General features: G+C 51.6%; 1 protein-coding gene across 2 annotated transcripts; it reads left to right on the forward strand.

Annotated features, from left to right (window-relative positions):
* Positions 1 to 84: 84 nt before the first annotated feature.
* On the forward strand, positions 85 to 13,942 carry GGA3 (golgi associated, gamma adaptin ear containing, ARF binding protein 3). 2 transcript variants are annotated; one of them, XM_039859711.1, is made up of 17 exons: positions 85 to 220; positions 4,800 to 4,884; positions 5,010 to 5,085; positions 6,481 to 6,579; positions 7,302 to 7,425; positions 7,710 to 7,813; positions 7,946 to 8,026; positions 8,377 to 8,514; positions 9,049 to 9,130; positions 9,238 to 9,354; positions 9,625 to 9,867; positions 10,260 to 10,330; positions 10,560 to 10,858; positions 11,068 to 11,288; positions 11,603 to 11,772; positions 11,943 to 12,053; positions 12,268 to 13,942. In XM_039859711.1, exons 1-17 carry the CDS (start codon positions 181 to 183, stop codon positions 12,376 to 12,378), a joined length of 2,172 nt encoding a protein of 723 aa, XP_039715645.1. In that variant the 5' UTR covers positions 85 to 180; the 3' UTR covers positions 12,379 to 13,942. The 2 variants fall into 2 exon arrangements, with proteins under 2 accessions (XP_039715645.1, XP_039715646.1); XM_039859712.1 differs by lacking the exons at positions 85 to 220; positions 4,800 to 4,884; positions 5,010 to 5,085 and adding an exon at positions 6,242 to 6,381.
* The last annotated feature ends 231 nt before the right edge of the window (positions 13,943 to 14,173 follow it).

The following is a 14,173-nucleotide window of genomic DNA, read 5'->3' on the forward strand; positions in this document are numbered from 1 at the left end:
GATGTCCAAAAGGAGGAGTCAAGAAGAAACAGTTCCCCTCTTGTTAACCATCGCAGCCTGGCGCGACCCTCGGTAGCAGCACTCGCTCGCCTCAGGCCCCCATGCAGACCCCGCCCCGGCCCCTCTCTAGCAGGGTGTCGCGAGGTTTGAGGCCGCGGGGCCGGCCCGGGAGGCTGCAATATGGCGGAGGCGGAAGGGGAGAGTCTGGAGTCCTGGCTGAGTGAGTATCCGCGGCCGCTTCTGCCTGCCCTCGAGCCCCCGAGCTGCCCCTCTCCGCACCCCTACGCCCCCTCCCGGGGCCCCGCCCGCCTGGCAGCCTGAGGCTGGGCTCGCCACCGCCGCGAGCATTCCGCGATCACGCCCCTTCCCCGGCAGGGCGCCTGGCTCCCGCCCGGCACCTGCTCCCAATGCTGCGGCGCCTCCTTCCTCTCCCACGCGCGTCGGCGTGAGCTCGGGTCCTGTGCGGGTCTCGCGGGCTCCGGGAAAGTGACAGCCAAGTGATGCCGGCTGACATGCATCGGCGCTCTGGGGAGATTGTTGTGGGACCGCGGGCGGCTGTGACTCCGGGGTCCCTTCGGCTCAGCCTCTGACGAAGGGAAGAGCTCTGGATTTGGGCTGAAACTGCGGGAGCGGTGGGTGCCGCTGATCATACACAGCTTCAGAATTGTGACCATGTATTCGAGGAGAAGTGATCGCTTCGCGCAGGCAGAATAGTTGAAGTGAGAATAATCCAGAGATAGAACAGAGCTGTACCTTTTTCCTGCAGTGACCAAAGCCGGGTGAAATCTGTACTGCCGCGAACATCTTAAAGATTCATTTGTTGACAACCCATTCTGAACGAAGCTAAGGACCCCGGCCTGATCCTGTGGTTATGGCAGCCTATTGCTATAATTGCTAGTTCATGTTGCTATTAAGGAAATACGGGTTAACCCTTTTAGCTGGTAGCACTCTGCTGAAGGATTAATAAGTTAACTTTCCTATGGACTAGAGGAGACCCCTGGAGGCCTCTAACTGAGGACAGAGTTGGACAAGCTGAGGAGGCAGGTAGGATGTCTAGATATTATTACCTTTTGCAGAAATTTCTTATTTACTAGAGCCTCCAGGTTCTTGGAGGTGATGGCTGTTTCCTCCAATTAATTGCCCTTTGGGTGGTTGAACTTAAGTTAACATTTGCAAAATCTTCAGTTGCAGGCAGGTCACAAAGTTTTCTGTATAATGGAACTGCCCTCCAAGGAGCTCAAAGTGCTCCAAAGATATTCATTTAATTTATTTATCACATATTCTAGTGAAGCCGAGATTGCTGTCACAATTTCACAAAAAGGACGCCCTGACCCTGATCAAACCACTTGCCCAGGGCCACCCAACTGGATATAGCCACTCTGGAATTGGTTTGATTCACAGATACTAATGGGGACATTGGAGTAATTTAAGTGACCTTGGCTGACTTTCATAGGCCAGATTTAGAGTTATATATATTTTGAAATAAGAGAGAGACAGATTTGTTTTTGAGGAAGAGTGGAGCCGGTGGGGGGGATGCAATGGTGTCTGTCAAAACTACAGGTGGTCCCTTACTTACCAGGGTTAGACACAATTTTTTGACTTTATGATGGTGTGAAAGTGATAAGCATTCAGTAGAAAGTGTACTTCAGATTTTGAATTTTGATCTTTTCTCTGGCCAGTGGTACGTGGTGGGATACCCGTATGATGCTGGGCAGCACCAGCAAGCTGCAGCTACCAGTCAGCCCCATGATCTTGAGGGTAAACAACTGATACTCTACAGTGTACTGTGTTGCCAGTGTTTTTTTGGATATTGTGTTCTGAGCACTTTGAAGGTAGGCTGGACTAAGCTATGATGTTCGGTAGGTTAGGTGTATTAAATGCACGTTTGACTTATGATATTTTCAACTTATGATAGTTTTATCTGGGAGCATCTGTAGAGCTAAGACTGGCCTTTGACCTTTTCCCATTAGAGTGACATTTGGGGCCATGTTAAGATGCCTTCCATTCTTATTGTCTGTTCACCTTCACAGTTCTTATCACTTAATGATGTGAACTGTACCAAGTGAATGAACCAGTGCTTGGGCGAGGAGGTTTCGAATGGTGGCACCATTTACAGAAATAGGGAAGTCAGGAAGGAGAAGTGATGAGTTTGTTTTTAGACTGATTTGTGTACCAAAGTAGCACTGATAATTGCACACTGTCTTGTTTTTGGTTCTGGTTTTGTCGCATGTGTTGCAGCAGAAGAGCACAACCTCCTAGAGGAGATGATCCAAGTCTTGTCCAGGGCCTGCCATGCTACTTACATAATTTTCCATGGGTGCTTAACAAAGACTTGGTGATGGACTCAGTCTCTGTTGATTCAAGACCCTACCAATGAAGATCGACTCTCTACTCCCTTTCCATCCCTTGTTTTTGCCTCTCCTTATTTCTACATCATTTGCTACGTAGAACTTGTCTCTGGAATGTCTGAGCCATGTTGGGAGTGGGTAGCCAATGCTGCTGTTTCCATTCCTACTTGACCTTTTGAAGTCCCACGACAGTCAAGGCTAGGGGTGGAAAATCTAGAGGCACAGACACAGAAGGGAATAAAGCTTTCAACAGAGACCTGACTATAGAAACCTTGAATCAGAAGAGATCCCAGGGGGCTAGTTCTAGAAGGCAAGGTCTGCTGGGGATGCTCTAGTGTCACCTCTGAGCTAGGTGACAGAGAATGTTGAGTAGGTAGAAGGTTATGTGCATCTGCTGGGGGAGGCAGTGGGCAGATGAAGAGATCTAGTCACCTAGAATGATCCCCAGAGAGTCCTTCCAGTTCCTGTGGGCGATTGAGTTCTGCTTTCTGAGCTGACTGGAGAGCTGGAGGGGATACTCAGAAGTGGGACTGACAGTTGCTGAAACCAGGGTTTTTTGTGCCGATGTATAGGCAGAGCGCCCCCTACAGGTTTGCAGTAAAAAGGGCTACCAAAATGAAAGGAAGCTGAACACTAGAGAATTTGAACATAGTGAAATAAGCAGATATATTCTTGGAAGCAGAAATGCTGCTGGAATTCTAGTAGGCCCGGGAATAATACAGTGTTCGGTGAATGCCCACTGCTGGTGTACGTGGGAGGGGCACAGCGGACTCCGTATTTGGAAGATACTTTCCAGTTGCAAATAGTGGAAGTGAGTGGGCTGCTTTTTCTTATACTATGAGGTATGTGACTGTTCTCAAAATGATGATGGCAATGGGGGCGGGCATGGCTCCTCAGATCATCTTAGTTTTGACCATCTTGATGTCATGTGAGAATGTCAAGCTTCTCAGATGATAGAGATTAGTAACAAAGCCAAGCCAACACCTGAGAAGATTTTAGACAACTGGTGGGAAACACTTGAGGATTCTCTGGAAGGTGGCAGCTAGTAGGCCACTGTGACAATTAATAGCCACTCTTGATAGAATTAATCTCTCTTCAAGCTCGACATTTTGAAGGGTCTGCTATTAATTCTCTCTTTAAGATTAAGGACAGATGTCTCTCTTTTCCTCCAAATATGAACCTAAACCATCAGAATCTTCTTGCAGCCAGAGCAGAAACACTGCCCGGCAGGTACAGCGTCTGCTGGTGCTGTGGGCTTTCCTCTCTCTCCGTGTGGCGTCTGCTGACCTCATGGCTCAGAGCCCTGGGGTGGGGGTCGGGTGGGAGTCCCTGTTATGATTTGGGAGCTAGTCATTTTTAATGTTAGGAAAAAAGGAACTTAAGAAAACAGTCACGAGAAATCAGAATTCAGGAACTCCTAACACCACCCTTGTTGGGAGGGGCTTTTTCAAGCCTCTGCGGCTCTGCTTTTGGCCCTTGTGGAATCTGCAGGAGGAGCATGCGTGTTTAAAAAGGATATACGCCTTCTGCCTTCCATTTGTCTTCTGAACCTGAAGCCCTAAATTTAGCAAAAAGCTTGAGAGTGCTTTCTGGAAGAGGCAGACTCCAAGATCTGAATCAGAGATGGGAACACATTTAACCACCCTTGGCTGGGGCCATCCTCTGTAAGCGCAGTTCTGGGGCGAACAGGAAAAAGAGGACCCGCACCAGGAATTAGGAGACTTCGCATTTGGCGCCTGGACCCTCTGAGAACTGTCTGACACTTGTCTTCGCCCTTGATCATGGAAGACCATTTAATGTTGAGGGCACTGAATACTCAGGCTCAGATTCTGTTTCTGGGACACCAAGGAGAGAGAGCATAATGACTGATGCTTAGTAAGGTTTAGTAAATGTAGCTTAACTTAAAATGAGTATCGCGTGCAATTTAAAAACATTTAAAATTAAAAACATTTAAAGCATCCAGGAAAGTTAGGTCTTGAAAAAGTTTTTGAAAGGTATGTAGGAAATGTGTTTTCTGAGTTTGTGTATTTTTTATCAAGTATCTCCTGCTTCAGTTTCTCTAGGAAACACTTCTTGATCATCCCTACTTGCTTTACACCTAGCTTATTTTTATGTAGAGTTGGCTGTATTTATTTGTTGAAGTAAACATTTTATATAGGTATCTGTTTGAATGTTTTAGTCGTTCATGTTTATAATTATTTGTATTCTGTCGATCCCGATCTACTCTAAGTTCCGTGAGGCTGAGATTTGCTTTCTCTTTCATTTGTGACTTTCAAAAGACTGGACATTCGTATATGACTCGCTGCCTGACTGAACTGTCAAGGCTTCTCTATTAGAGAAGTTTGGAAACAAACTTACCTTCACATCAATGCCTAAACATTGTGAAGAAACCTTCCATTGTGTCTTCCTTGCTCTTTATAACAATTGTCCTCCTCTTTGTTCCGTCCCAAGATAAAGCCACCAACCCTTCCAACCGCCAGGAGGACTGGGAATACATAATCGGCTTCTGTGATCAGATCAACAAAGAGCTTGAAGGGTGAGTCTCACACCTGTTAGGGGGCAGGTGAGATAGTTGAATGGAAAAGTCAAAAACAGGCCAAGGAGGGCTAGCCACGTGGCCTCAGGGTCAGTGTCTGAAAGTGTGGTCTGCTTGTCTCCCAGGCCACAGATAGCTGTCCGACTGCTGGCCCATAAGATCCAGTCTCCGCAGGAATGGGAGGCAGTCCAGGCCCTGACGGTAGGTTTCTCATTATGACGGGGAATCTTCACCAGCCCAGGCATTTTCTCATGTACCCTGGGTTCTCTGAGGTTTTCGGGGTTCATGCCCTAAGCCAGCTGATATTCCTTGATACAAACTAGCTATATCTAGAATGTTCATTCAGCCATTTTACAAATGTGTGTGCCTTTGTGCCAGGCACTGAGGCTTCAGAGATGACTACAGTGTAGTCCCTGCTGTCATGGCCACATGGTATAGTGGGAGGAGTGGAGTGGCTAAGGGAGGGAGCCAGAGGCAGGACCCTGAGCCCAGGGCAGGGCTCAGAGAAGGCCTCTCGAAGAGATGCTGACAGAGCTGTCCTGCCAGTTAAGAGTTGGCTAACAGAAGAAAAGCGAGGTGAGTACAGTTCGTTCCGTAGATAAAAACAGTGCTGGTTACTAATGAGGACATCACACCAACGGACAGATCTTAGTATTTATTTGGACTAAGACGGTTCAGGAAGCGGAGCTGTGCACAGCACTTGGGCACCTCCAGGCTCACCCTTAAACCAGAGGATTCCCAGGGTTCTCCCTGGGAATGAGGAAATGGTCATGGAAAGGTACTTAAATGGCCCATGTGCACGCCTCTGTCGTGCTCACCTTAGGGCGAAGGCTTTGAAACGGTGGTGCTCAACTGGGGGTGGTTTTACACCTCCAGGGGACATTTGGCACTACCTGGAGAGACACTTTTGGTTGTCACACGTCAGGGGGCACTGATGGCATCTAGTGGGTAGAGGCCAGGGATGTTGCTAAGAATCCTGTAAGGTACAAGATAAACTTCCACAAGAAGGAATGCCTGGTCACAATGTCTCAGTGGCAGAGTTGAAAAACCTTGCTTTGCAAAGATGAAGCCAAGAAAAGGAGCACGGGGGTGGAACACTCCTTGGCATAAGCTGCAGGCACAAGGAAGCCTAAGGTAGTATTATGTGCTCTAGAAAAAAATAGATGGAAGCAGGGGGAAGGAAAATGTCGTGCCACCTAAAATGAAGGAAAAATTTAAACGTTATCTTCCATCTCCCAAAATGTCGACTAGCTATGGACAGAAGCGTGAACCTTGAGTCAGAGAAACTTTCTGTGGGCCTCGCTTTCCTCATCCGTGAAATCTGAGGGCAGAACTGTGCAGGAAGGCATCTGGGTTTGTCTTGCTGTCCGCGCTCCTTCAGTCCCCGCTGAGCTTCCCCAGAAGAGTTGTGTGATTTGAGGGACGCGGGATGTCAGGGATCCTGTTGCCCCGACGCTTCTCAGCTGTGCCCACAGCTCTTATCAGTTCCTTCCTTAGGTGAATATTTATTTAGCGCTGTCTACATGCAGGGGCCTGGCTCAGTGCGTGTCTCACCCAGACGCCTGCCTGCTGAGTGTCCCTCCTTTGTGGCTACAGGTGCTGGAGGCGTGTATGAAGAATTGTGGGCGGAGGTTTCATAACGAAGTGGGAAAGTTCCGGTTTTTGAATGAGTTAATCAAAGTCGTCTCTCCAAAGGTCAGTCAGTGGCAGTTTCCTCATTTCTAGGAACTTCTTTTGTGTTTCTCCCTCTCCCATTTTACTGGCTTTCACTACACAGCCAGCATCTCCATGGATCTGAGATTCTCTGTGTCCTTTCCGTAGAGAGCTAGGTCCTGAGGGTAGCAGGATGACCATACAGGCCACGGGGACAGGCAGCCCCAGCCTAAATGTGACAAGTGACGTGGCACCAGCTGTGTGCGTATCCGGTGGGGAGGGCCTGTGTATCGCAGGCCTTTGGGCTCCTGGTGACAGCATTTTTCTTTGGCTGACCTTATGGATACAAGGACCTGGCCTCCCTCGTTACTTGGCCGCTCAGGTTCTGTTGCTCGCTGACGTTCCCTAAACTCTGGGCATGCACTCAAAGCAGAGGAAACAGTTTTCCATGCTAAAGATGTTCTCATTAACTCTTCTGAGATGAAAAGTAGTTTCTGGCAGATTGTGCATGGAAATTCAGTGATGAGCTCCCAGCCCCCTGCCTAACCACAGACTGTGTCCCATATGGATACAGCTCTACCTCAGGTCGTTTCCTCGTCCCCCTGCTGTGCTGTCTCACTGACCTGACCTGATCCCTGCTGGTTTCCCATAGGGTTGAAGACTGTAACTTATTAGCAACCATTCACTACTGTGAGAGAGCCTTCCTGCTGTGTCTGCCTCCAGACTGCAGTTTCGAGGCTTTCCCTTTTCCTTTTGCCTCTTAGTACCTTGGAGACAGGGTGTCTGAGAAAGTGAAGACCAAGATTATTGAGCTGCTTTATAGCTGGACGTTGGCCCTGCCAGAAGAATCAAAGATCAAGGATGCCTACCACATGTTGAAGAGACAGGGTATGTGCCTCCCCTCCCTTAGCCTCCACACAGCCCCAGAGGCCAGCCAGGGCCAGGAAGGATGAAGGCGTGTCTGCCATCCGCAGGCTTTGTCCCTTCCTCCCTCCGGAAGACAAGTGGGAGGGCTTGGCTGGGGTTTGCTGGGACAAGGGTTGCGTAGCTGCTCTGTCTCTGCCCCGACTTTGCAGGCCCTGATCACAGGGATGTGCCCCCTGCTGTGTGAGGGAGGGCAGCAAGGTTACCTCTGCCTGAGCAAACACTCTATGTCTTGTGTCACCTTTCAGGCATAGTGCAGTCTGACCCACTGATCCCTATGGACAGGACACTGATCCCCTCTCCTCCACCTCGTCCCAAAAACCCTGTTTTTGACGATGAGGAGAAATCCAAGGTACAGTGCACCCCAGCCTGCAGAGTCCTCAGACGAGGTCTCGCTCGGTGCTGCGGGGAACTCCACTTCCTCTGGAGTCTCCCCAGGTGGGGCGCTGCCTTTCCCTTCACCTTCGATACACTCTTCCTCCAGCTTTTAGCCAAGTTGTTGAAAAGCAAAAACCCTGATGACCTGCAAGAGGCCAACAAGCTCATCAAGTCCATGGTGAAGGAAGTAAGTGGGCCCTGGGCCTTGAGGAATGGGGTGCAGGAGCCCAAGAAAGAGCAGAAGTCCCTTCCTTTGGCGTTAGGCCTGCTGTTTGCCCCCACCGCCAGCCCTCACCTGAAGAGGCCGGAGAATGGAATAGAGAAACAGAGTAGATGGGGCCAAGTTTTGGGGTGGTGGAGGGCTGGTACCTTAAAAGAAAAACTATGTTGGGTCCAAGGTGGTGGTTCTCAAGAACCAGATATTGAGAGGAGCTTCAGCGGGGCTGGCCTCTGCTCATGTCCTGTGGTAAGGTGTGATCCTTCTGGGGGCCAGTGGGACAAGTCTGGTTGAGCTTCCTCCCTGATCCTTTTACATAGGACGAGGCGCGGATCCAAAAGGTGACCAAGCGTCTGCACACTTTAGAAGAGGTTAATAACAACGTGAAGCTGCTCAGTGAGATGCTGCTTCATTACAGCAAAGAGGAGTCTTCAGAGGCAGATAAAGAGCTCATGAAGGTAGGCCCCCCTCTAGCTGGGCTCCAGGAAAGGGAGCCAGCCTTTGCTGAGTACCTAAGACACTGCTTATGCACCTGATGGTCCCCTGTTAATCAGCACAGCAGCCAGGTCGGGGAGTTGGTGCCCCTATTTTACACAAGCCGTGACCTACTACTTACCCAGGGCAGAATAACTGTACACATTAATCTCTCTGACTCTGCAGACCTGATCTTGGCCTTGCCTTCTGCAGAGGCCCTCCTGTACCCCTAATGCAGCACCTCAGTCACATGGATACTCTGAATTCTGAGCATGTGCCAGCAGGGAGGCAGGAAGGGACATATTTCCCTGTGTCAGTCCTGGCGACTTCTCCATCTAGGCAGATATCTTGAGTGATAGTGTGGTGGAGGCTGGCAGCAGAGGGCGTGTGCCCTGAGCCCAGCTTTGCCAGTAACTGACCATGGTATTAGAGGAGCTTGTGATTTTCGGGGTGTGAATGCTGAATCAGGTGACCTCCAATGGCCTTTGTAGCTGATTTTTATGTCTGGTCTCCTCCAGGAGCTGTTTGATCGGTGTGAGAACAAGAGGCGGACATTATTCAAACTAGCCAGCGAGACAGAGGACAATGACAATAGTTTAGGTGAGTAAAAAGTATACTAGTTGACAAGGATCACCGAGGAATTTGGATTTGTGTATGGTGGGCGAGTTGTCATGGCCAAGAATTAGAAGTCTCTCTTTCTGTTCTAGGGGACATCCTACAGGCCAGTGACAACCTCTCCCGGGTCATCAACTCATATAAAACAGTCGTTGAAGGGCAGGTCATCAATGGTGAGGTGGCCACCTCAACCATGCCCGACTCTGAGGGTAAAATGTTTCGGTCTCCCATTCTGGACCCCTCCAGACCAGCGCGTCCGCCCCTAGGGCCTGAGGGGATTCTAAGCCATTCCAAAGGTTCTCCAGCTCCCGAGGCTGGGGGACCTGGACAGGGTCTTCACCTGCCTTCACTTTTCTGTGTGCACCTGGCATGAGTACCCATGGATTAGATAAGAGGCTGTGCTCAGGGTTTTGCCTTCTGCTGTGCAGCCACTTCGGTGGCCCGTAATTATTCCCGTCCCCTTCCATTTGCTCATCCAGGAAACCAGCACTCCGATAACCAAGGCACTCTCATCGACCTGGCGGAGTTGGATGCACCAAGCAGCTCGTCCCCAGTGTTGACCCAAGCACCCGCGGCCCCCTCCTCCGGCATCCCTATCCTCCCTCCACCCCCTCAGACCTCAGGACCTGGGCGCAGCCGCTCGTCCAGCCAGGCCGAGGCCTCCCCAGGGCCCAACACTAGCAATGCCCTCTGCTTGCTGGATGAGGAGCTGCTCTGCCTGGGTGCGTCTGGGAGGCTGTAAGGGCTCCTAACAGAGCTGGTAGGAGATGGCTGTAGGCTTGGGTGGTGGCCCGAGGGGGTGCCCCATGTGCCTAGCAAGGATAGGAGGGAAACTTCAATTGTAGGGAAAGTCAAGTTCAATGTCCCTCAGGCCACCAGGGCAGTCTGTATGTGGACCCCGGGGTAGAAGCGGTAGATGTAGTGTCTTGCTGTTCCCCTGGAGCCCCCCTCCCCCATCCACAACTGTAAGGAGTCCCCTTTGGAAGTGGCCTGGGGAACATTTCCCCATGCATTGACATCAGACAATCATGTTTGTTGTGTGAGCCTTCCTCTGGTGGGGCTAGGGCTGCCCTAGCCCAGAGCCTCTTGTCATCATGGTCATCTCTGTTCTCAGGCCTCACTGACCCAGCCCCCAGTGCCCCTCCCAAAGAGTCAGCTGGAAACAGCCAGTGGCCCCTGTTCCAGGTAGGCACAGGTGCCATCACTGAAGCACTCAATCACCTTGGCTTAGCATCCTCTTTCCTGACTAGTCCTCAGCTGCAGTTAGCTGCAGCCCTGCTGCCCCTACCCCCTGGGGTCCTGTCCTCGGCTGCTAGTCCAGTGGGGCTGCAGTAGGGCCCCCAGCAAAGGTGCCGGGGTGGCGAGCTGCAGCCCGCCACACCCTTTGCTCACTCACACTTTCCATTCCCCATAGAACGAACAGCCGGACCTGGACTTCTTCAGCCCCAAACTTGGGACTGCTGGCTGTAGCCCCTCAGATGGGCCTGACCTCCCGTCCTCAGCAGCCCCCACAGGCAACTCCCAGGCTCCATTGCCACCCCCCTTCCCAGTTCCTGTGGTCCCAGCCAGCGCTTCTGTTTTGTTCCCCACTGGACTGGCCCCAGCCTCAGCTCCAAAGGCCGAGCCCACAGTCCCCGGGTACCATCACTCAGCTTTGGGCGACAGCACCCTACACCAGCTGGATGCCCTTGATCAGCTTCTAGAAGCCAAAGCGTAATGAGTGGGAGAGGTGGGATCGGGCAGGGTTGCACCTGGGTTTGGTAGAAGCAAAGGCAGTTCCAGGGTGGGGGGGCGGTGGATGCTCCCTTTTGGTCTGATCCATCAGGCTGGAAGCTAGGGTGGGGGATGGTGGGAGCTTTGTGAGGGGTTGATGTAGCAACTCTGCCTGGTTTCTGACTTGCCTTGTCCTTCCTGCCTCCCAGGACCTCAGCCCTGGTGAAACCTGTCTCCTCCAGCTTCTTTCCTGGGGCTGCCACCTCCCCTCTGATCCCCACCACCTCAGCTAGGCCTCTCCTGCCCTTCTCCACTGGGCCTGGCAGCCCTCTCTTCCAGCCACCTGTTTTCCCGTCCCAGGGCAGCCCCATGAAGGGGACTGAGCTTTCCCTGGCCAGTGTCCATGTCCCCCTGGAATCCATCAAGCCTAGTAGGTGTCAGAGGCTTGGGGCGGGAAGGGAAGCGAGGGCCACACACGGCTTGGAGCATTGTGTGGAGTGGGAGGGGTGGATCGGTACAGGCTCTCCTTGCTGGCGTCCCTTAGAGTCAGCTGCAACCCCCTTTCTGGTCTTGGCCTCTGCTTGTGAAGGTCTGACAGAGGTTCTTTCCCAGACTCCTTAAGGGAGCCTCCTCACTACAGGGTTATGCTGCTGACCCCACTTGGCGGCAGCAGGCACCCCCAGGGCATGTTGGGTATCATTGACCTTCTCTCTCCTTCCATACCCACATGCTGCCTTCTTACAGGCAGTGCCCTTCCTGTGACAGCCTATGATAAAAACGGCTTCCGCATCCTCTTCCACTTTGCCAAGGAATGTCCGCCCGGACGGCCCGACGTGCTGGTGGTGGTGGTGTCAATGCTGAACACGGCTCCCTTGCCTATCAAGAGCATCGTGCTGCAGGCTGCAGTGCCCAAGGTACCCTGGCTTCCTGGGGCTTCTAGAGGCAGGAATTACCTTCATCTGGAACCTGCTTCATTGAGGGCCTCTGCAGGCAGCAGGCGACAGCATGTGTCCACTCTGATGATACATATGTCCATCTCCAGGCACCTGCCATCTCTTCAAAGAGCTTCTCTCTTTCTTTTTAGTCAATGAAAGTGAAGTTACAGCCGCCCTCTGGGACAGAACTCTCTCCATTTAGCCCCATCCAGCCACCTGCAGCCATCACCCAGGTTATGCTGCTGGCCAATCCACTGAAGGTGAGCCAGAAACCAGCCTGAAGGCCTATATCATTACTTTGGGACAACCACCTCCCAGCCAGAAGTGTCATGATATTGTTAAATTAAGCCATGTCCCTTCCCTACCTTGGTTCAGTGGCTGAGTGAGGATGGGCTGGTGGGAGCAGGGCCTGTACATTGGCACAGAAAGAGCTCCAAGGGTAATGGCGTCTCACACGCTGCCCCTGTGTTGCAGGAGAAGGCAAGGCTTCGGTATAGGCTGACCTTCGCCCTGGGGGAGCAGCTGAGCACGGAGGTGGGTGAGGTGGACCAGTTCCCTCCTGTGGAGCAGTGGGGGAACCTATGACCCCAGAGGATGCCGTCATCTCCACTTTGAAACCCAAGCAGGCTGCCCCAAGACGGGAGGGCTCTCCTGGTCCAGTCATTCTCCATGTCCTGACTGCAGTACTTAGAGCTTTGGTATGGAACAGGAGCCCTGGGCATTGCTGCCAGGAGCTGAGCTGCTGCTGTGATGGTCTCTTATCCTTTGGCCCCTTAAAAGGACCTGTTTCTTTCTACCTGTGTGACTTGAAGTGGCCATGTACTGTTGGGTGGGATGTGGCCCCAGACTCTGTACTGCTGCCCTGGGAACACGGACCCAAGGCTGAAGTAGGTTTTTCCCCTGATGCCTCGAGGGAGTAGGTCTCTAAAGAGACTTGGGGTCCTTCCTTAAGGACCATGTCCTCATGTCCCCCATTGCTACTCTGTGCTTCCCCTGCTGGCAGGCTCCTACTCCTACCTCCAGGGAGGTGGGCAAAGCCCAGCTGTCCCAGATGGGCCTGGGCACAGGAGGACTCGGTGTGCTTGCCTTCCATGGGCGTCATTCTGAAACGACCACTGGATGATGAGTATGTGCTTGTCCCTGGCGGTGGCAGGCTGTGTCCTATGGACATCTCACCAGGATGTGGCTCTCAGCCTATTAGAAACAGAGCTTGGCCTCAGGGCAGCCTACACTAAAGGACAGGAAATAAACGGGAAAGAACCAGTGTTTCCCCTCTGGAAGCAGGTACTCAGAGCTTCCGGAGAAAGTGTGCCTCCCAGTGTGGGAAGAGGCCACCCCACTCACTACCTCTTGCTTGGCATGAAATAAACTGCTGTATTGCCCTTCGAGTCTCTGAAGGGGAGGACAGCTCCTGCCACCCTCTGTGTCCTGCTTTGGCCTCCCCCCTCCACGCCCGAGATGGCCCATGGTATGGCATACAGTCAGGAACAGGAGGCCTCAGGGTGAGGTAAACTGCACCAGACTTAAGTCCTTACCTGCTGCCCAGAAACTGTCCTCAGCTGCTGAGGGTACTGTCAGCAAGATTTGGGTCTAGAAGTGGTGAGATTAGGGGCCACACTTGAATTGAATCACCAGAACTTACTGCTTCAACAGTGCTCAGCCCCGGCTAGCTTGCGCCAGACTCCAAAGCCTCACAGGGCAACAGGAAAGTGAGAACCACCAACTGGGGAAAGAGCACCGCACTCAGCTGGATGGGCTCAGCACCATCTCCAGGAGAAGGTGGCACAGGCGACATTCCCTGATCCCTCCCTCTTCCTTGCCAGGGTTCCTTATCAAGAGGTCATCTTCCCCTTCTCTACCATCTTTAGCAAGCAGGTTTCACTGCTTTATTAGGTCGAAAGTGAATTGATTTCACTACTTAAGGAATAAATCTAAGAGCTTTCCAGAGACCGGCTGCTACAGCCCTGGGAAGATCTCTAGGATTACTACATGGAAATGTATCTTTACGATAAGCTTTAGACATTAAAATTATTTATGAGTGTTACTCGTTACTGTTGAGGTCACTGTTTTGTGACAAACAGCTCTACTGGATATACCAACTCTGCCGCCCTTGTTTTGCTGCATGTTAAATAAAATCATTTTGACCCCATTTGGAATCCTTCTAACAGACACCATTCACCCCCAGGAGGGAAAAGTGCCACTTATAAATTCCAACTGTAGATAATCACCTAGGTTTTTGTTAACATACAGGTTTCTGAACCTTTTTCTTTTTTCAAAGAGATAACCAGAAAGTTGACAAATGGATGTCTGAGATGATTCTGAGGTGAGGCCGGATTTCAGAAGCACAAGTAAACCACTGAAGGCTCCTGTCCAAGTTTCT

The sequence above is a fragment of the Pteropus medius genome, unplaced genomic scaffold (genome assembly GCF_902729225.1).
Source record: "Pteropus medius unplaced genomic scaffold, Ma_sr-lr_union100, whole genome shotgun sequence".
Taxonomy (NCBI): Eukaryota; Metazoa; Chordata; class Mammalia; order Chiroptera; family Pteropodidae; genus Pteropus; species Pteropus medius.